At 41.0% G+C, this 22,658-nt stretch overlaps 1 protein-coding gene across 2 annotated transcripts in view; it reads right to left on the bottom strand.

Annotated features, from left to right (window-relative positions):
• The window catches only part of chtf18 (CTF18, chromosome transmission fidelity factor 18 homolog (S. cerevisiae)), a 103,166-nt gene that overhangs the window by 51,093 nt on the left and 29,415 nt on the right, over positions 1-22,658 (bottom strand). For both annotated transcript variants that reach the window (XM_048552554.2, XM_048552555.2), the window contains exons 9-16: positions 17,860-17,957; positions 16,750-16,873; positions 14,871-15,010; positions 12,782-12,875; positions 11,169-11,267; positions 3,127-3,257; positions 2,836-3,001; positions 1,135-1,359 (exon numbers count right to left, since the gene is read on the bottom strand). In XM_048552554.2, the coding sequence (XP_048408511.2) occupies positions 1,135-1,359; positions 2,836-3,001; positions 3,127-3,257; positions 11,169-11,267; positions 12,782-12,875; positions 14,871-15,010; positions 16,750-16,873; positions 17,860-17,957 (1,077 nt within the window). The remainder of the gene's footprint in view (positions 1-1,134; positions 1,360-2,835; positions 3,002-3,126; positions 3,258-11,168; positions 11,268-12,781; positions 12,876-14,870; positions 15,011-16,749; positions 16,874-17,859; positions 17,958-22,658) is intronic.

Raw genomic sequence — 22,658 nt, 5'->3', positions numbered from 1 at the left:
TCGTGCCCCCTCCTGGGTCTCCTCAGGCCATTTTTGAGCTCCTTTCTCGCCTGCCTGCAATCCTCCTAATTGGTTCTGTCATATATTTAATGGCTTAACATAGGATAGTGGCAGCACTTATAACAAGAGATAAGTTCAGTCTTGGTGGTTGCTGGGAATACAGTGACTAATAAATCTATATGTTCTGGTTTTATTTCCCTGTCCACATGAAGGTGATGTTTGCTTCTGAGTTATGGCTCCCAGAGAGGGCAATTGCCCTCCAGAAACAATGTTCACATGTACATTTGGGACACCAAGCATTCATGTGGTTTTATGGTGAGGCAAATGAAGCCTTACTTGCACATAATACCTGCACATCCACACTGCAACAGGAATCGGGGGCCCAAACCATTTGTAACATCTCCTTAGCTCATTAACAACCATTACAGCCCTGGAGTGCATTCAGCTTCTTCAGCACAAAGGCTGAATGTGTGACACTCCCAAAGTGAAATGCCTTCCCTGGGAAGGTATTTAGCCTAAAATAAAACACAGAACTTCAGATGCTGAAGATCAGAAACAAAACAGAACTTCCTGGAGAAACTCAGTGGGTTGTGCAGGATGGGTGGGCAGAAAGCAGAGTTAACAGAGTCCAGCAATCCTTCTTCAGTGACTAGTCTCAAATCTCAAAACGTTAACTCTGCTTTCTCACCACAGTTGCTGCTAGATCTGTTGTGTTTCTCCAGCAATTTCAGTTTTTAAGATATTGATCCTGTTAGGTATCAGAATATATTTAAAATCAGCTTTAGCAATGAGGCTCATATTAAAAAAAATTACATTTAGATAAAATGATGGCTAAAAAGTGTTCCATGGACCCTATATTTGGCAATTTAACCTTTTAGCCTGGTCTTATGCAGAAATGTCCAAATTATTGCAATCCACTTAATGATTTGAATTTGCTCAGTTAGGGAGTTGTGGATCACTGAATACATTTAATTCTGGGATTGACAGAATTTGGTGTCTCAGAATCAATGGATTTGTGGAGCTGGCCGTGAGGTGAAATTGAAGCCGTCAATCGATCATGATTTCTGTACGGTGGGTAGTATTGACTACCGGTACTCATTTTCATTTACTTTTCTACAGGAGGGTTTCCCTTACCTCATATTGACTGTTTGGATAGGAAATCCTTGGGACACTGGATGCTGCAAACAGCATGTGAAAGGTGACTGGAAGGAAGGGCAGGTATCGCATCAGCTGGAAGTTCTGTACGCTCATCATCCTCTTGTTTAGGATGTCTGTGAACTCCAACCACTCCAGTGCCAGGCAGACGCCAGTGAAAGTGGGATCTTTGAACTTCATTAGCAGGAAGTTGTCAAACAAGCCCTGCAGTACGGAGTATTACAGGATTAGAAAGAACGTTTGACCAATTCTCTCAATGGATGTTAGCCCAAGCTGTATTTTTCAAACCATTACTCCCACAACTCTTCAGGGCTGCATAGCTGTCGACACAAGAATTCGACACAGAGTGATGCATTTTTGTGCTCATATATTCATAAAAAACACTCACAAGAAACAGACAAGGTAACTCAATTTGTGTAAAATGATTTTTCTTCAGAAAATGAGTTTAAATTGACATGACAGTTTTCAAGGATAATTCGTAGGGCTCAAAATATTCTCCCACACCTGCATTCTCACCCTACTGAGCACTCCCTTTTGGTTTTCAGGGGATTCTCCAATATTTTTTCATGAGGTGATAATGTCACAGAGTGACAACACCTTTGGTATTAGCACTGATATGTACAGATTTGGATAACAAAGAAGCAGAATTAGAAGAATTTATCAACATCTCCATCAATCAATCACCCCTCCATTCATCTTAGTATTTTTCTTGTGTGCTGTAGCTTTAGTTTCCAAGATTCCACAGTATTTAAACTGCTATAAAGAAAACATGTATAACTGAGTAACAAATGCCTTCATCAAAAACATCCTAAAATATGTAGACTTAAAAAGCCACCGCCCAAACCATGCCATCCACAGAATGGTTATATCTCAAAAGACAAACATACAATGGTATGGCTAACATAGTCACTGCATCTTAAGTAATTTTAGTGACTGGTTACTTTAAAATGTGATTAAACATAGCTGTAAATCATTATGAAATAAAACTGCTTGACCTTAAATTATACAATTGAGAGAGTGCAATAGCATATATATAATTTTCCCACAATACTAACTCCTGAATTCCTGCAGGTTTAATCTACAAGAAATCTAATATCCCAAACTTCCTTTTGCCAGTTAGGCAAGCACTCCTTTGTTGAAAAGTTTACAACCGTTTTCTCCACTTAGTAAGCCCTCTCTCCCATTTGCAGACTTCAAACCCAACCCAACTGCAACCCTTCACACCCCACACTCTCTTGCAGCTCCTCCCTCCCCACTTTGCAGCCTCAGCCCCCAATACCCGTGCCTGTTCCTCCCATCCTACCCTCGCGGACTTTGCTCCGCAGGATTAATCCTCTTATCTGCAGCCTCGTTTCCTGATCCTGCTGACTACTACCACTCATCTCATACCTCCAATTACTTCTGCTTCTCTCTCGTGTTTGCTTCTGGCAAGTTCACCAAAGAACCTATTAGCAGCAAGAACAGAAAACTAGCCTGTGACTGGAGGAGTGGCTCACCAGTTCCTACCAATCTACTTAATGGCATTGCCTTTTCTTGGATTGACCATTCTCTTGAATGGATCTACACGGCAATTGAGGATTTCAGTTCGGGATTCACCCACTGCTGCGGTGCATTTTGAGCCGTGATAATTTAGAACTCACCAATAAAATAGATATTGTCAATTTCTGAAAAGTTATTTACCTGAGTGATCTTTTCATAATCTCCTGTTGAGGTGGAGAGATGAAGAATATAATTGAATCTCTGTGCTGCTGTGCTTAATGTGGTCTTCATAATGCCATCCAAGGCGCTTTGGTTATCACTGCTCTTCAATTCATACTGCAAACTGCTATCCTGGCCAATTCGCTTTCTAAAAAGCACAAAGTCAAGATTGCATTCATTGCTAATACAATGACTTTACTGCCACAGGAGATTTAATAGAAGTCTGTAGTGCTAATGCAAAATGATGCTTTATGCCAGATGCATCTTCAGTACCTTTGAACCTTCGGGAGTTGAAAGATCTCTTTCCAGACGGAGAACAGGCTTTTGTTTAAATCCTTGAGGCCTACGTTTGCAGTCTGAATTATTCTCATGCTTAGATTCTTTTTCCCTCTTCCATGGAGGAACTAAAAATGCAATTCAAACATTGACAGAATATAACAAGGTCAGAGATTTCAATGATGTAGAGAAATTCTACATGTGAAGTCTGCAATGATTTAGTTGTCAAGGATTGAGTTCATGAAGATTTCACCGTGCTAATTAAAAGACAGAATTTAGAAGCTTCACCAACCACTAGACACCCCAAATTGCTTTGTAGACAATTAAGTATTTGGTAGCTGTGTAACATAGAAAATAGGGGCAGTCAACTCACACACAGCAAGATCTGACAAAGAGTAAGTAATGACAAATGTGTTTTGTCAAATGGTTTTCACTGCACTTAGGTGTGCTTTCCATTGTTTCAATATAACATGACACTATATGGTCCACAAGGAAAAAAAACTGCAAAACAAAGCATCATTTTAGGCCACAGTAGTGAGCGCAGGTTTGCGCAGCCCATTATAGGAATGATAAATTGGAGCAGCCTGTAATTCACCAACAAAATGTCAGGAATGCAAAACTCTACCTATGATGAGAAACTTTAGATAACAGAACAAATTCAATGTATCAAATTCTCTGCTATGATTTGGCAGTGATGCTCACAATTCTGGAAAAAATTTTAAAAAGTACGTATGACATACTGTTTTATTTTGTTACAAAATCAATAACGAGGCAGTCGACAATTTGAAATGGTTATATGGGTGAGGACAGATTAACAGAAATTTCTTTATCCTGAGATTTGCTTGAGCTTGGAATGCTGGAAAACTGGACAAACATTAAAACAAAGGAAGCTATAAGGCAGCAATGGGACATTGGGATTAATACTGAATTGCTATACAAAAGTGCTGAAATGGCAAGCAAGGCTTGAAGCCCTCTTTCTGGGTTGCAAGACACCAATGATTCAGATATAACTCAGCTGGAATTTAATTAATCTGCGTAAAAATTAAATTTCCTTTATCAATGCAGTTAACTAAATAAATTTCAGTTTTAGGTGGTAGTTATCAAAAAGTCTGCAGATCTCAAACTAAAAGCCATTTCTATTTTACTTCGCAGGGCACCAGTTCTAATTTTCAGAATGTCTCCTAAGACAAATTATAACCTCCAAGTACAGACAGCAGTAAGGAAAAAGCTGTCCCATATCCAATTGTTTTTGAGAGCAAAATGACTCTGAAGCATTAAAGAGGTCTAAATATAGGAAAACGTGCTTCACGTCCTTATTGACATTCATTGGTCCCTGTGGCATGGCAATGCCTAGATTTTAACACTGCCATCCTAGATTTCAAATCCCTGCCAGCTCCTTGCCTCTCCATTTCTCTGTAAATTCCCAAAGCCTACAAACCTCTGGGATATGCATTCCTCCAATTCTGGTCTTTTATACTTGCTTATTTATATCACTCCAGCACTGTCTGCCATACTTTGAGTTGCTTGGCCCAGGGGGTCTACAAGCTTTATTAAAAAAAACTAAAGGGTCTTTAAGAAAAATGCTCAAAATAAAAACCAGTGGGAGCTGTTAGCTGAAAATTCAGCATTTTCAAACCAAACACTTGGCAAGTTGCACAACAGATTTAGTAGAAGTCTGTAGTGCTAATGCAAAATGATGCTCTATGCCACGTGCATCTTCAGTACCTTTGAACATATAAAATATATTTACTGAATTTAGACAGCAATAGAACAAAAAAACTGATAATAAAACAATCCCAACTCTAAATTATCCCCTGCTTTTTAAACATTTTAACATTGTCAGTAAAATATTGAAAACAAACTTTAATTCAAGTATCACAGAACTAAAACTACTTTTTCAGCCAGTAATTCTTGAAATTAAAACAAAAGCCTTTAATACTACAAATCACCAGAGCTACATTAGAACCAAAAATAGTCTAATAAATACAACCTATTCCTTGAATCAAAGCTATCAATGACCATGATGCAGCTAAGCCACTTGAAAAAGTTTATTTAGAGCATAACATCTTTTTCATTAAAATAATCAATTGAAGCCATTTGTGATGTGCAGTGTAATGATTAACATTTTATTCTCACAATAAAAACACATCTCTTCCTTTGACTGATGTTTTCAGGGCTTTTCTTCTTATTAAGATGAACTTAAAGGGAAAGATTGGGAATTACAAATGGGATGCTAAAGAGCCAAATGCAGCTCTGGCATTCCAGGTAGCCTACTCTTGATTGATGCCACAAGCGATAACAGTTCTTCCTGAACACACATTTCCTCCTTAAAGATGGTCTGTAAACTTCACCTCCTTGACCAATCTTCTAGACAACTATTCAAATTAAGTTATTTTTGACAATATACCAGTAAAACATTTTAGCATAATTTATCAAATACACCGTATAAGTGTTATTTTCACAATAGTCTGACAACTTGACAGCCAGACACTGAAAATAAAATCAATTTTAAATGCCTTGGGATGGATCGGCTGTGTTTGGTGGCGGCAGGGTTAGTATACAGGCACAGAGGCCCATATCCAGATCCAGACACGAGGCCAAAAATCTTCAGGAGCTTCTTCCTTTTTCTGGTCTGTCCGATAATTTATAGATTGGCTACAAATCAGAATCAGACAATATTTTCCCCAAAGTGCTTGGCATTGGTCTCTGCATGTTCAATAGCAGGATGTATGCACATCACTTACGGTATATCCTTTTAAATATCAATTTGATGTGCAAAGATCAATAGAAAGTGCTTCCTCTCCATACTTAAGGGCTTCTAACACTGCATTGTTCCTAAAGGTGAACACTGATGTAGCAAGATTTATGTAAAGAATGATAACATAATCAATATCATAGCTCCGATATTAGTAAGAGAGAAGACACCAAGCTAGATTGAGCATGTGAACAGAAGTCTTTGAGAGATATTTTTGATAACCTATTTTGTGTACATACATGTAAATAAGGGTTTGATACAATACGTAAGAAATTAGATAGCCTTACTTCGAGATATAAATAAAATCAGCTTAAGTGAATCATCAATAATGGGGCAATCAATGGGACTGAACAGTGACCTTATGGTTTTCATCCACAGGTGTTAATGCAGGTTGGACAGCCCTAACGATGCCCTAACCATAATCTTTCAGTGCTCTCTGGAATAAGGAATTGCACTTCTGGATTGGAAAAATTGCTCTGCAACTCCACTCTAAGGAGGGTGACAAAAGGAATGCAGAGGATTACATACCAGTTTGAATGACAACTGTTGTGGGGATCTTGCTGGAACCTATAATCAAGGATGGGTTAACTTGTCACCTTGAAAAATTTCACTTAATCAGGGAGAGTCAGCATGGATTCATGAAGAGTAGGTCATGTCTTAAAAATCTCAGTTTTTTGAAGAGGTGACAAAGGTGGAGGACAGAGCTAAGATGACTGAGGTTGTTTATACGGACTTTATCAAAAATATTGTGAAGTCCTATGCAAGAGACTGCTAACTAAAGATGGAAGCCCGGAGACAGAGGGCAAACTACTGACAATAATAGGAAATTAGTTGAGTGGCAGGAAAAGGAGAACTGGAATAATGGGCAAGTACACAAAATGGCAGGCCATGACTGGTGGTGTCCTGCAGGGATCTGTTTTGGGTCATCAATTATTCACTCGGGCAGTGGCGTGGCATAGGCTGGTGTAGCCCGGAGCGGGATTCTGGCGGCAGCATGGTGAGGACTGTAATAGTGGAGAAGGAAAAATTGAACTATGCTTCTTTTTTCTTTTAAAACTCTATATTTATAATGTGAATGGTGCCTATGCATGGTGACAGTACAAAATTTTCATTGCATTTTGTACTGAATATACATGACAATAAATGATTCAAATCAATTCAATAACGGCACAAAAAGTCAAATATCCAAATTTGCTGACAACACAAAATTGGGTAGCATTTTAGATAGTGTTGACGACAGCCTATAATTAGGACAGCATATTGATAGATTCAGCAAATGGGCAAAGCTGTGATAGATGGATTTTAATTTAAGCAAGACCGAGGTTATCCATTTCGGGCCTAAAAAGGATAGATCGGGCGCTTTTTTAAGAAGGTACGAAGTTAAATACAGTGGATGCCCAACAATGTTGGAGGTTCAGGTGCACAGATCTCTAAAATGCCACGAACCGATGCAGAAAACAGTCAAGATCATAAGACATAGGAGTGGAAGTAAGGCCATTTGGCCCATCGAGTCCACTCCACCATTTAATCATGGCTGATGGGCATTTCAACTCCACTTATCCGCACTTTCCCCGTAGCCCTTAATTCCTTGAGAGATCAAGAAATTATCACTCTGCCTTGAAGACATCTAATATCCTGGCCTCCGCTGTGCTCCGTGGCAATGAATTCTACAGGCCCACCACTCTCTGGCTGAAGAAATGTCTCCTCATTTCCGTTTTAAATTTATGCCCTCTAATTCTAAGGCTGTACCCACAGGTCCTAGTCTCCCTGCCTAACGAAAACAACTTCCCAGCGTCCACCCTTCCTAAGCCATGCATTATCTTGTATGCTTCTATTAGATATCCCCTCAACCTTCTAAGATCTAATGAGTACAATCCCAGGATCCTCAGCCATTCAACATATGTTAGGCCTACCATTCCAGGGATCATCCATGAGAATCTCCGCTGGATACCCTCCAGTGCCAGTGTGTCCTTCCAGAGGTGTGGGGCCCAAAAATTGGACACAGTGTTCTAAATGGGGCCTAACTAGTGCTTTATAAAGTCTCAAAAGCACATTGCTGCTTTTATATTCTAACCCTCTTGAGCTAAGTGACAACATTACATTTGCTTTCTTAATCACAGACTCAACCTGCAAGTTAACGTTTAGAGAATCCTGGACCAACACTCCCAGATCCCTTTGTACTTCGGCTTTATGAATTGTCTCACCATTTAGAAAATAGTCCATGCCTGTATTCTTTTTGCCAAAGTGAAAAACCTTACATTTGCTCATGTTGAATTTCATCAGCCATTTCATGGACCACTCTCCTAATCTTTCTGCAGCCTCCCCACCTCCTCAGTGCTACCTGCCTGTCCACCTAACTTTGTATCATGGGCAAACTTTGCCAGAATGCCCCCAGTCCCTTCATCCAGATCATTTATATATAAAAAGTGAACAGCTGCGGCCCCAACACCGAACCCTGTGAGACACCACTTGTCACTGGTTGCCATTCCGAAAAAGAGCCTTTTATCCCAACTCTGTCTTCTGTCAGACAGCCAATCCTCAATCCATGCCAGTTGCTCACCTCGAACACCATGGGCCCTCACCTTACTCAGCAGCCTCCCGTGAGGCACCTTATCAAAGGCCTTTTGGAAGTCTAGATAGGTAACATCCACCAGGTTTCCCTGGTCTAACCTACTTGTTATCTCCTCAAAGAATTCCAACAGGTATGTCAGGCACGACCTCCCCTTACTAAATCCATGCTGACTTGTTCTAATCCAACCCTGCACTTCCAAGAATTAGGAAATCTCATCCTTAACGATGGCTTCTAGAATTTTACCAACAACCAAGGCTGGGCTAACTGGCCTATAATTTTCCATCTTTTGTCTTGATCCTTTCTTAAGGGGGTTATAACAGCAGTTTTCCAGATGGCAAATGGAATACAGGACTTCATCTCTAAAGGGCTATTGAATACGAAGATGGAGATGCTATGCTGGAGTTATACAAAATCCTAGATTGACCCAACTTGACTAAGGTGAGCAGATATAGGCATCACACCTTGTAATGGATGTGTTGGCCCTGAAGGGGGGTTCAATGCAGATTTATAGGGAAGACAGCTGGACTTTAAGGGCTAACTTTAAGGAGAGATTAGACAAATTAGGTCTTTATTCTATAGAATTTTAGAAGGTGAAGGGGCGATCTAATCAAGATTTTCAGGATATAGACAGGGTAGATAAACTATTCCCATGGTTGAAGATTCTGGAACTGGGGGCACTATCAAAGAATTAGGGCCAGGTCATTCAGGAGAGAGGTGAGAAAGCAATTCTACACAGAAAGAGTAGTGGAGGTTTAGAACTCTCTCCAGTAAACAGCCGTTGATGCAATGCAATTGTCAGATTTAAATTTTACCAAGTATATGGATTTAGGCCACAGATTAGCTATGATCTTATGTAACGGTGGAGCAGGCTTGTAGGGCTGAATGGCTTATAATAGCCTCAGCAGCAGTCTAGGTGCAGACAGCCACAGCGTGAAATACTCCTGACTAGTATCTCAATTGGCTTAAAGCACAAGGTAAAGCCTGGTGACAGCTGGGGAAATACTTCCAGAGCCAGGAGTTGAAATTAAAATGGAGTCCAAGAGACACAAAAGAGAAGATAACAAAAAGGTGGATCAGACCTGGAAGGAGTTGAGAGAAGAAATGCAGGAAAGGAGAGGACACTGAAGGAAGGAGAAAAAGACCTTGGAAGATTTTGATTACAGGACTAGACAGCATGAAGATTCCAAAGGGTAGGAAGAAGAACTTCAGAAGACTGAAGCCGGACTATGAACCAATGAAACTCTGGTGAGGGAGAAAGCAGAATCAGAACACTTGCAGTGAGGAGTAAATGTCTGAGTACATGCAATGATCAGCCAGGCACTATAGTTCATAAGGAAGGCACACATTAAAAAGGACCAATACATCCTTACTTTAAAAAAAAAAGGCCCTTTGGGACCTCTCAAATGGCCACTGATTGATGTTTAATAGAGTGCTGCAGCTAACAGGCACTGTATTACAGACAAACCTGCACCCATTACAACGGGACAACTTCACTGTAGGCTCTCAGCTCCCTAAGGATCAGCAAAAAGCTGTCACGATATCTGGTAAATGAACAACATTTAAGAAAAGAATCTTCTAAAACTCCCATTCTGAGAGCGGTGTGAAACATAGGAACTTAAGACTGATCACTACTGGTGTCAGTGGTGCCCTGTTTAGTTAAGAACATGGACTTGAAATAGGCTATATTTCTTTTCTTAACCTAGTTCCAAAATCATGATTTAATACAGTGCTCTGTTGCAGGTTGGACTCATATGCTGCTGCCACTGATATTGAAGTTGGGAGACTCCAGTTTACCCTCTTCTCCCCCATATTCAATTGTGATAGTAACAGAAGGCTCTTCACCTAACAGGCCTTGCTGACCCCAATCATAGCACAGCCATGGAATTTGATGAGTATTCCATGAAATAGTGAATAAAGATATAATCAAAATATCAATCTCGCTCTTTAGCCAGTTGACTGCACCTTCTCTTAGTTGTTTGTTATAGATTAGTTCCACATATGCCGCTGGTCAAACTGTTCAATGTGGTCGCCACCAAGATCTCAGGCTCCCACATTCTGGTCCTAGATCTATTACTTACTAGTAGTATGCTGCTCATGAAAACTTTTAACATTGAGAGGTGAGCCCAAAGCAGAGGCATACATTACAGATGCAAACTATTTTTGTGTGTGCATGCTAATTGCTAACTCGATGGCTGCGGGTATTCTTCAGAAGCAAAGGTCAAAAGCTCCTGTCTTTTGCTACACATAGTCCCCACAGACCCCTGGAAATTTCTCCAAAAGCCTGGATAATAATTATCAGTGGAACAATCAATCCAACTTGACCTCACTCCTATTTGATACTTAAAATCAGATATGAGAAGGCACAAATGTGCACATGTAGACACACTCGTATGCTCTTGTACACAGGGACACAACAGAAAGAAACAATGTAAGGCCTATTTTTGCCTACTTGCTATTGTTAGCAAATCACTTGAGCTGACAATTGAGCAACCTGGTTTCATTTTAAGGTTGGCTTTTTGTTCTCCCATGGTCTCACTCAGCACGAATCCAAAATAGTAAAAGTTATAATGAGCACTAATAGCAGTGGTGACATTTAACCAGAACACACTGTTTGAATATTCAAAAACAGTGAACAATTAAACGAAGTGAATCACTTCCCTAAATCTGATGTATAATCCTAAAGTACAATGAAAGGTCAGTTGTTCAATTTACCTGTAAAGTGTTCACACAAGAGCGGATATCATTCTCTGCTTTTTCACATAAACTCATAAGAATGCCCATGTCTGCGTTCATCCCTGTTTGAATGGTGATCTAAGTGAACATGGAGAAAGGGAATAAACAGTCCTTAATTTTGAACTGAACCTCCATCATAAAATCAAAGACACGCACGCACAGCCAAGTGAGGCTCCAGGGAATAAGAGATTTGCCTCATTTCAGGTACCTTACGCCAGCATCTACATGAGGCATTGGATGGTTGGTTACAGAAGAAAACCTGTACCTCAGCCACAAATCAATGTGATATTGTTGTTTATCTCACATTCACTCACATTTAGACCTTGAGGGAGTTTCCCAAATCCATTCCACATTATCAGCAGGCACTGAATTTCACCTCTTGAATTTGGGCTGGATTTGAAACTAGAGAATTCCAGCACAAAGGCCAGTGCGTGACTTTTTATCTCAACCAGACCCCTTGGATCAATCTATTTCAATACACTTTGGTTACTATTTCCTATGTCAAAGATAGCGAGCAACATTGTGTAACCAAAGAAGCTCCAGTAAACCTCAAACATTTTCCACTACTTCATGCATTTTCACCCTGAATCCACAATCTTTCCCCACTAAAGCTCTCTCCCACTTTCAGCAGAGATCTTTTCACTCAACAACTCCTCAACTGGGTAAGTAAACAACACTCTTCATGCTGAAAATAAAAGCAAACTGTTCAATGCACCTCAGTAGGTCTGGCAGTGTCTGCTGAATATTTCCAGCAGTCTCTATTGTTTTAGCTTCTCAACTTTGTAACAGCCAGCCTGAAAACCAAAGACAAAAATTCAATTGAGGAGATAATGGGAACTGCAGATGCTGGAGAATCCAAGGTAACAAAATGTGAAGCTGGATGAACACAGCAGGCCAAGCAGCATCTCAGGAGCACAAAAGCCGACATTTCGGGCCCAGACCCTTCATCAGAGAGGGTGAAGGAGGGTCTGGGCCCGAAACGTCAGCTTTTGTGCTCCTGAGATGCTGCTTGGCCTGCTGTGTTCATCCAGCTTCACAATTCAATTGAGGATCTTGGTTGTACTAGAGATAGTCTCTTATCTGCATTTTTCACTGCCCAGAAATACTGGGACTATAGTTCACTAATTTTCATGTTGCTAGTTGATGGGATCTAACGTCAAACAGCAAACTACAATATATAGTTGTGCTTATATAAGTCAGTAATAATAACAGAGCAAGATTGCATTTTATATTTTTTAAAACAACAGAAAGATCGAAGCTCTGTAAATCACCTCACACCAAACATATAGAAGATTAAGTAATACTGTTAGAACTAGTGCTTCACTCAGCATGTTTTACTCATTAGAGGTACTTCACGTTAGAGGCGTTCTTGTATGACCTTGCGCCATAGAAAATTGTGTTATCGGGAAATCACTATAGCAATATGGCAAGAAGTTTGCATTATCCAAACAGCATCCACTGTTCATTAATTATGTTACAGCCAATTCGGGTTAACGAAACATATATTATAGAAGAACTACCTGTATTCACAAATGTCTGGTAGCTTTCAAACTGTCCTGACACGTTGGCTTAGTCTTAGCCTTCATACTAACCTCATGCAGCCTTTGAACAAGCCGGGATGGCAAGGTTGGAGGGAATATTAATGTGAAGGCCTGTTGCCTTAGCTGTCTCAATGATGGCACATACCTGTCAACAGAGTGAGTTCATGAGAACTACATCAGAACAACATTCCAATTTCACACAAACTAATTTCTATAATGCAAAATTTTACAGCAAAACCATGAAGAACTGCATTGTTTATTAAACGTAAAATTAATGAAAGGTTCGCATTTATATAGCACCTTTAACTTATTATTGAAGTCCAATTGTTGTGTGCACTGCAAAAATAGAGCAAAGCTATCAATTCATATGTAGTAAGCTCCTCCAGGCAAGGTGATACAAATCATGCTCACATTGTTGATTGAGGGACAATTATTCACCAGGGCAACATGCATAACCTTCCCAGCTCTTCTTCAAAATTATGCCATAGGATCTTTAACAAGAGGGTAGGTGTGGCATCGGTTTAAGACTTTCGACAAATATTCCCTCAGAACTGTACTGGATTGCCATTGAAGATAAGTTTTTGTGCATATGTGCCAGAGTAGGATTTGAACCTACAACCTTCTGGTTCCAAGGTAAGTGCTAGCAGAAGCACAACATTGCCTCTGAACATGCTAACTCTTGTGGTCTAAGATTCAGAGCACCAGCTGGTCTTTTTTTACTTCACCGATCAGACATTAACTGTGCGCAACTGGTAACGGCAAGGCAACTAGTTAGAAGGATACTCAATAAGCTTGACCTTGGCCTCGCCTAACACCACCTGAATGTACAGGCAGGTTTACAATAGCAAGACTGTGAACTGCTCTTCACCCAGATGTCTTGTGGAAATCAATTTTACTGTTACTCTCAGCTGAGATTAGCTAACAGCGTTTGCTGGGGGGAAAATCAGACTGGAGAGAGATTCCAAGCCAATCGTCACAGCATTCTGATTGCAGGAGGGTGGAAGTACATTGGGAATGGGTGTAGGAAATCACAACTGGACAGACAGAGCTACTGTATTCAGAGACACACAACAAAGCAGACATGCTGTGCACTGACTGCACCTATGATACACCCATGTACCACTCTAGGTGCATACACCTCAGCATGATCCCACTCCTTCCCAATTCCCCATTTAATGGCCTCTTTTAAATCCAAGTGTTGTTAGCAAGATTTGGCATAAAAATGAAATGCTTGCTAGTTCTCATTTTAGTCTTTTGATTATATGATTTTAGGAAGCAGCAATCAGTAATTCAGTTATTAACAGAAATGTTGGCTCGCCAAGCTGGTTCGTTGTTCCCCAGACATTTCAGTACCCTGCTGGGTAACATCATCAGTGCAGCCTGATGAGGTTATTCAGTTGTTTGGGTATCCATTGTCCTTGAATAATTGGAAGTGGTACTGGATCAGAAGATGCCTATTACACAAACAACACCAGGAAGATAATGCACGCCCTGAAACACTCATCACACTACCTTACATCAAGAACATATCTGAACTGACCACAAGATTCCTATGACCATTGGGCATCAGAGTAGCACACAAACTCATTAACGTTACGGCAACTGCTAACCTGAACCAAAGACCTGTTACCCACTATGGACAGGACCAACGCCATATATAAGATCCCCTGCAAAGACTGTGACAAACATTATATTGGACAGACAGGAAGAAAACTAGCCACAACAGTACACAAACATCAACTGGCAACAAAAGGACATGACCAATACTCACTCATCTCCATCCACATGGATAAGGAAAACCACCAGTTTGATTGGGACAACACCAGTATCCTAGGACAGGCTAAGAAGAGACAGCACAGGAATTCCTAGTGGAGAACCAGGCCTCTAAAAAAGCCATCAACAAACACAGAACTAGGCCCAATATATACTCCACTGCAAAGGAAATCTGGAAGTGAGGTAACCCAGCTCAGCGGACACCAGAGTTTAAACAACTGGCGGGAAAACACAACGGCACCTCATCGGAGGCTGCATTGATGATGTTACCCAGCAGGGTAATGAAACCTCTGCGGAACAATGAACCAGCTTGGTGACCACAACAACCACAACCTGAGCGAAAAACCTCATTAACAGAAATACTAACTGATCATTACAGATGCAGATGATGGGTCTTTGTAAAATTCCTCCGTCTTTTTTCCTCTTCTTCTTTCCACCAACTGCTGCTGCCTCATCTTCCTTCACATCTTTACGATTGATGATGTTCATGAGTGTATTTATTGCGGCCTGAAAATGAGGGGTGGGGTAGAGAGAGATTGAGAGAGAGAGAGAGAGAAAAAAAAAAACGGGACGGAGAGAGGGAGGTAGAGGGTGCGGGTAGGATAAGCAATACAAAGATGTCACTTGTTGAGGTGGTAAATTTGCTAGCCTATGGAACAACTTGGATCAATCTTTCAAAGAAATAACCAAAGCATGATTGGCTAAATGGCTACCTTCTCTGCATGTATCTTTCTCATTCTAAATTGAGTGAAACTGAAGAGTTCTGACACTGTGAAGTCACCCAAAGATAGACCTGCAGGGAAAAGGTTGAGGCTGAATTTTGAATCTCAAGATGTGGAATTTAACAGAAAGGTAGGTTTTAAACAGTACCTTAAATGGACAGAGGAGTGGGGGTAAGAGACAGAGACAAAGAGAGAGAGAGAGAGAGAGAGAGAGAGAGAGTGAATTTCATACCTTTTTTGTTCTACTTGACCTACTCACTGGAGCAGATGGGACTGGAACTTGGGCCAAGCTCAGAAATAGGGCATTTCATAGCTTAAGGCCTAAGCAGTCAAGATATAACCACCAGTTCTAGAGTGATGAAAAATAAGGGATGTCAGGAAACCAGAAACGAAGGACTTGCGGGTCCGAAGGTGGTTACAAAGTTAAGGAGGGCTGAGGCCTTGAAGAGATTTGAAAATAAGCATTAGCATTTTAAAATCCATCAGAACCATGCAAGTCAGTAAAATCCTGAGGCAAACTATAAAAGTGAGATTTCTTGCAGACTTCATTTTTAAGAAGTTGCATAAGTATTTTACTCTTGACAAATTGGATATGGAGCAACATTTTGTTTACTTACTGTAATATCTACATGAGGAGCCTATATTTTTGATCTGAAGTCAAATCTGAATTGGTTTGTTGTTAATCAATCTCCCAAGGAAGTAACGGCAAGTGCACTTATCAGATTCATACAAGCTAATACGTAAATTGTTTATAGTTTCTAATATGCAGTGCTTTGGGCCATTGGGACCTGGTGAAAGTTAGGAAACAGGCAGCAGCATTACATGAGCTTAGGTTAATGGTGTTTTTCTATGTGCTTTCAAAATGTTTCTGCTTTTCAGAGTTGATTTCTTACAATAACATTTTTTCAGCAGACTGAAAATGTTTTTCAACGCATACTGTCCTTTTCTGACTAGATTAGTTGGTGTTATTATCCCTTTCATCCTGTTTCAACTAAAAAACATGTTTGGCTTTCAGTTTTACCTGAAGGATTAATGACCCTTCTCTTTTCATATCATTGCTGCTTTTTAGATTTACAGCATTTGTAGGCTTGCGCAAATAATTGCCCAAATAAGATTTCTGCCCCCTTCCACAGCAGAACAAGCAGCAACACACAGCACTCCTACTTGACTATTTTTTTTTCATGTAGAGATGACTTTAATACCTGTTTTGAAGGGAAAAATAAAAATACTGAAAACCTTCACTATTTTGAGAAACTAGTGCCTGTAGGTCAGATTGGGAGGTTGCATTCATTCATGATGTTGAGCTCAAGTGTTGAAACTGTCCTGATAAAAATCTAGTCCATGCTCAACAAGATAAACGGTTTAAGATAGATAAATGTAATATTCTTATCTTCAGTTAATCTTTTAATTGAGGGTATGACTCCGCATTTATATTTATATAATTTCTCTGTGGTAGTCATCACAAACGCTAAAAACTGTTCCAGCTTCTTTAACTATGAGATTGAATTCAGAACACAGACTCACACTGGGAGCGCCATCAATCTCATCAATGATCAGGCAATTTGGTTTCTCGTTAGCTCCAAGCACAGATTTCATCTGGGTGGCATTTTCAATCCTGGTCTTGAAGATCTCAGGGCTGCGATCATCACTAAATAGGAGTTGAACAGCATTATTCCACATTTGAACATATACAGTTGCCTATTTGATACACTACTTTCATTTTTCTGGCCCTTGTCCCGGTAACTCCCTTTCTCACCAGACTGACTTCTCCCCCCTCCTGAGGGTGTGGGCTCCAGCTTCATCAGCACAACTATCCCTGCACAATCCGACTCACATCAGGAGAATATCTCCCATTCCTTGAAAAATGCCACAGGGTCTTTACACCCACCTCAGGGCACTTTGCTTTAAGGTTTCATCTGCAACTCCAGAAGGGAAGAGGTCCCCTTACATTGCACAGCAGTGGCTACCTAGGCAATGGGCTCACATGTCCTTAATAGGCCTCCTATCCACAACCTAGCTGACTCAAAGTAAGATTGGCACCCACTGAGCTGCAGCAACCGGCTGAAACAAAACACACTGGATCTATGACGTGGATCTGAAAGGACAAAAGGTGTCTTTTTGTGCCATAGTGATTCTGTAGCTCTAATTCCTTCTGCTATTTTTCCTACATGAGGATGTCAAGGATTTTGTCAGACTGTTTGCAAAGTGTGGCGAGAGAACGGATTATGCTTTGAGAAATATTAGCAGTATTGACGCGACAAGTAATTAAGGAATTCAAAAAAGTGAGTGCACATATGCCTCGCTTGTAAAACTAAATTTTCATGACAACAGCACAAATACTACAATCGCCCTCTTGAAATGCATTAGAAGTCACCTGAAATGGGCTAGAAATGAAAGATATTGGAAAATAGGTAACTGTTGACATGCACAACAGCCCTCGCCTCCCTTTACACACAACAGAAAACTCAATGCAGCAATTAAAAGTTTAATTCATAATGAATTTGTAGCATTTTGCTGAATGCTACAAATGCAATTTGGTGAGAAATAACCAAAGTAAGGGTTTCCTTAACAAATCAATACAAATTGGGTTCAAAGGCGAGTTTTTGAGTGGTATGTTAAATTTCATGTGCTCACCTTGCATTGATTTCCACAACATTGTATCCTGCATGTTTTGCAATGACATGGGCCAGTGTTGTTTTCCCCAGACCTGGAGGGCCACTCAACAGTGCCACCTAAAGATAGGGGAAAGAATGAAGCAACAAATTTACATTCATATTGCACTCAAAATAATAGTATAATCTGTTCCAGTAACTGTTCAATACAGAATGGCCAGGAGACTCACGTCTCACTTCAAATAATGCTACGGGATATTCTGAATCCATTTAAAGGGGCTAATATCTCATCTGTCAAACAGGAGCCTACAGCAGTGCAGCCTTCATTAACCATGTTGCAGGGGTGCCTATTCAAACAACTGGAACAAAGCTTTAAACCACAACCTTAACAGGCAACTTGGAGACAACTATGCAACCCACTAAAACTGCAACTGACACCTGAAGCAAAACACAAGCAGTTAGTCATTTTATCAGGCTGCAAACTGTCAAAAAATAGAGCAGTAATTTGTTCAGAACTCTGATGACTTCGCACAGTTTTAATAAAGGGGGAGGCAATGGTCTAGTCTGGCCTACAAGTGACTCCAAAGCCACAGTAATGTGACTGACTCTCAACTGGCCTCTGAAATGGCTGAGCAATTCACTCAGTTGTAACAATCACCAAAGTCTCAATACATAAGTGACCTACAAGATGGTGTCAACCTAGGCACCAGAAACGACAACAGCAAAACCAGCACTGCCAACTATGCAGAGTCCTTCTTACTAATATCTGGGGCCTAGTACCAAAATTGACATGAGCCTGACATTGAGGTGTGATTCCATGAGTACAGCAATGTCCCAGGCACCACAATCATCACCCCAGGGCATGGACTATCCAACCAGCAGGACAGACCCAGCAGAGCTGGAAACATAGTGGTATATGGTCAGGCGGGAGTTGCCCTGGGGAGTTCTCAACATTGACTCCAGACCTCATGAAGTCTCATGGCTTCAGGTTAAATATGGACAAGGCTATCTCTTGCTGATTAGCAAATAGTGTGCCCCTTCAACTGCTGAACTCCTCTATATTGAACAGCATTTGGAAGAAGCACAGAGGATGTCTTGGGCAAAAAAAATGCACTCTGGGTGAGGGATTTTAGTGTCCACCAGCTAGAGTGGGGTGTCAGCAGAACTACTGATCAAGCTGGTTGTGTCCTAAAGGATACAGGTGCTAGACTGGGTCTGTGGCAGTTGAAGGAACCAAGGGGGAAAAGATAGATTTGACCTCATCCTTACCAATCTGCTGGTTGCAGATGTATCTGTCCATGACAGTATCGTTACGAGAGACCACCGCACAGTCTTTGGGCAGTCGAAGTCTCACCTCACATTGAGAATACTCTCCATCATGTTGTATGATACTATCATTGTGCTAAATGGGAAGACGTCAAACAGGTCGAGCAACTCAATGCTGGGCATCCATGAGGCGCTTTGGGCCATCAATGGCAGAATTGTACTCCAACACAAATCGACAACCTCATGGCCTGGGATATTCCCCACTCAACCATTATCATCAAGTCAGGGGTCAGCCCTGATTCAACGGAGAGTGCAGGAGGACAAACCTAAAAATGAAGTGTTACCTGGTGTAGCTACCAAACAGGACAACATGCATGCCAAACAGCATAAGCAGCAAGCGATAGACAGAGCTGAGCAATCCCACAACCAATGGATCATAACTAAGCTATGCAGTCCTGCAATTTCCAGTCGTAAATGGCAGTGGCCAATTAAACAACTCACTGAAGGAGGAGGAGCCTCCACAAACAGCTCCATCCTCAGTGATGGCAGAGCCCAGCACATCAGTGCAAAAGATAAGGCGGAAGCTTTCACTGCAATCTTCAACCAAAAGTGGCCCGTGGATGATCCATCACAGCCTCCTCCAGTGATCCCAGTTCACAGGCACTAGTTTTTGGTTAATTCGATTCACTCCTCATGATATCAAGAAACATTTGGGGGCAATGAATATTCTAAAAAGTATGAGCTCTGACAACATTATAGCAATAATACTGAAGGGTTGTGGTCCAGAAGGCGACAATCTTCTAGGCAAGTTGTTCCAACACAGTTACAAAACTGGCAGCTACCCAAAATGTGGAAAAGTGCCCAGGTATGCCTTGCTCACAAAAGGCAGGACAAATCCAACTGAGTGAATAACCGCCTCATCAATCGACTCTCGGTCATCAATAAGGTGATGGAAGATGTCATCAAGCAGCACCTTCTTAGCAGTAACCTGCTAAGTGGTAACCAGTTTGGATTTCACCAGGTCCCTTCAGCTCCTGACCTCCTTGCAACCTTGGTTCAAACATGGACAAAAAAAAGATGAGTTCCAGATGTGAGGTGACAGTGATAGCCATTGACATCACGGCTGCATTTAACTGAATGTTCCAGCAAAACTGGAATCGATAGGAATTAGGGGGTAACCTCTCTGCTTGTTGGAGTCATACATGGCACATAGAAAAATGTTTATGGATGTTGGAGGTCAGTCATCTCAGCTCCAGGATATGTCTGCAGGAGTTCCTCAGGGTAGAGCCCAACCATCTTTAGAGATTCATCAATGACCTCCCCTCCATACTAAGGTCAGAAGTGGGGATGTTCGCTAATGACTGTACAATATTCAGCACCATTCACAACTCCTCAGATACTGAGGCAGTCCATGTTCAAATGCGACATGGTCTTGACAACATCAGACTTGGACTGACAAGTGGCAAGTAATATCCGTGCCAGACAAATGCCAAGCCATGATCATTTCTGATAAGGGACAATATAACCATTTGAATTTCATTAGTGTTACCATCACTGAATCCCGCAACATCACCACCCTGGGGTTACCACTCACCGGAAGCTCAACTGGGCTCACCACATAAACAGAGTGGCTACAAGAACAGATTGGAGGCTAGGAGTACAATTGCAAGTAACTCACCTCCTGACTTCCCAAAGCCTGTCCATCATCTACAAGGAACAAGTCAGGAGTGTGATGGAATACTCTCCACTTGCCTGGATGGGTGCAGCTTCAACAACCATCATGAAGCTTGACACCATCCAGGACAAAGCAGCCCACTTGATTGGCACCACATCCACAAGCAACCACTGCTTCCACCATTAATACTCAGTAGCTGCAGTGTGTACTATTTAGAAGATGCACTGAAGAAATTCACCAACCATCCAGCACCTTCCAAACCCATGTTCACTTCCAACGAGAAGGACAACGGTAGCAGATACATGGGAACATCATCCCTTATACATTCTCTCCAAGCCACTCACCATCCTCACCTGGAACAAAATCGCAATTCCTTCAGTACTGTTGGGTTGAAATCCTAGAATTTCATCCATGACGGAATTGTTGATCTACCTACATCAAATGGATCACAACAGTTCATGAACGCAGCTCACCACCACCACCACCTTCTCAAGGACAAAGGACAGGTAATAGATGCTGGTCAGTCAGCAACACCCACATCCCACGAGTGGAAAAAAAAATGCAAGCTATTTTCAGTCAATATAATGAATTCCAAATTAGCTCAATGTGAAGATGTTTACATGGCCTGCAGTTCGCACTCATGAGCAATGCTCATTTGCAGTGACACAATGGAAAAAGGAATGCTTACATCAACAATGACAATGAACTCTAGACCAGCTAATTTGACATTTCTTGAAATATAGAGATCATATTCCAGCTTTTATTTAGATGCAGATATATTTCACAAACTTCGAAATTGTGAAAGCACTCCACAGGTTAAAGAAAAGCCCAATAATAACTCAAGATCTAAAAATGAATAGACCCTGTTTAAGCAATTGTATAAATAAATAAGAATTGAGACTGGTGAGGTATCCGAGAAACAACAGGGATACAAATGAGAGGGATGGCGTCACAGCAATTTAGCAATATTGGCCTTTTACTTTTGTATCATGGTTCCAGGCTGGGCCAGCTTATTGGAATACAATGTTCTTTAGTCTGTTGAGAGAGAATGTGGATAACAAAGTCCATCATTCCAACTATAGTTTCAGGGTGTAGAGCTGAACTTTTTCAACATTGTTCCTTGTTACTGATCAACGAATTCACAGATGATACAAAAATTAGGTATAATGGTAAACTGAGGGGTAAGGATAGTTATAAATTCTCGAAGTCATCATCAGACTAGCCAGCTCAGAGGATCAGTGGCAAACAGAATTCAACACAGTAAAATGTGGTGCGGTGCACCGGGGGAGAGTTAACATGGCAAGGGATTAAACGATCAATGGTTGTACTCTGGAAAATACTGAAGATCAGCAGAACCTTGGTGTACATACCTCAAGGTCCCTAAAGGTAGCAGGGCAGTTAGGTATGCGGTTAAGAAGAGAAACAGGATACTCGTCTTTATTAGCTGAGGCACAGAAAATAGGAGCAAGGAGATTATGCAGGAACTGTCCAAAAAGCTGATTAGGCCACAAGTAGAGTAGAGTGTACAGTTCTAGTCACTGCGTTATGAAGTCAGAAGTCAAACTACACTAGGTTGTAGGCTTATTTAAAAATCACAAGCTTTTCTGAACGCTACTCCTTCATCAGCTGAAATGGAGGGAAGTGCACAGGCACAGAATATATAGGTGGAGAGGTAATGGCAAGATAATTCCAGGTAATTAACAGTGTCAGGAAATAAATATGAATGATTGAGTGGAGTGTCAACTGGCTGAATAATTAGTCTTTGCAAGTGATCAAAAGTGTCAACAGCTGAATAGCAAGCGAAGGGATGATCTATGAATGGATTAACGAAGGCAGATAGAGAATTATAAATAATCAAAAATAAGACGGTGCTAGAGACA

The sequence above is a fragment of the Stegostoma tigrinum genome, chromosome 23 (assembly GCF_030684315.1).
Source record: "Stegostoma tigrinum isolate sSteTig4 chromosome 23, sSteTig4.hap1, whole genome shotgun sequence".
Taxonomy (NCBI): Eukaryota; Metazoa; Chordata; class Chondrichthyes; order Orectolobiformes; family Stegostomatidae; genus Stegostoma; species Stegostoma tigrinum.
Note: the sequence above shows the minus strand (reverse complement) of the source record. Positions and strands in the feature narration are given on the sequence as shown.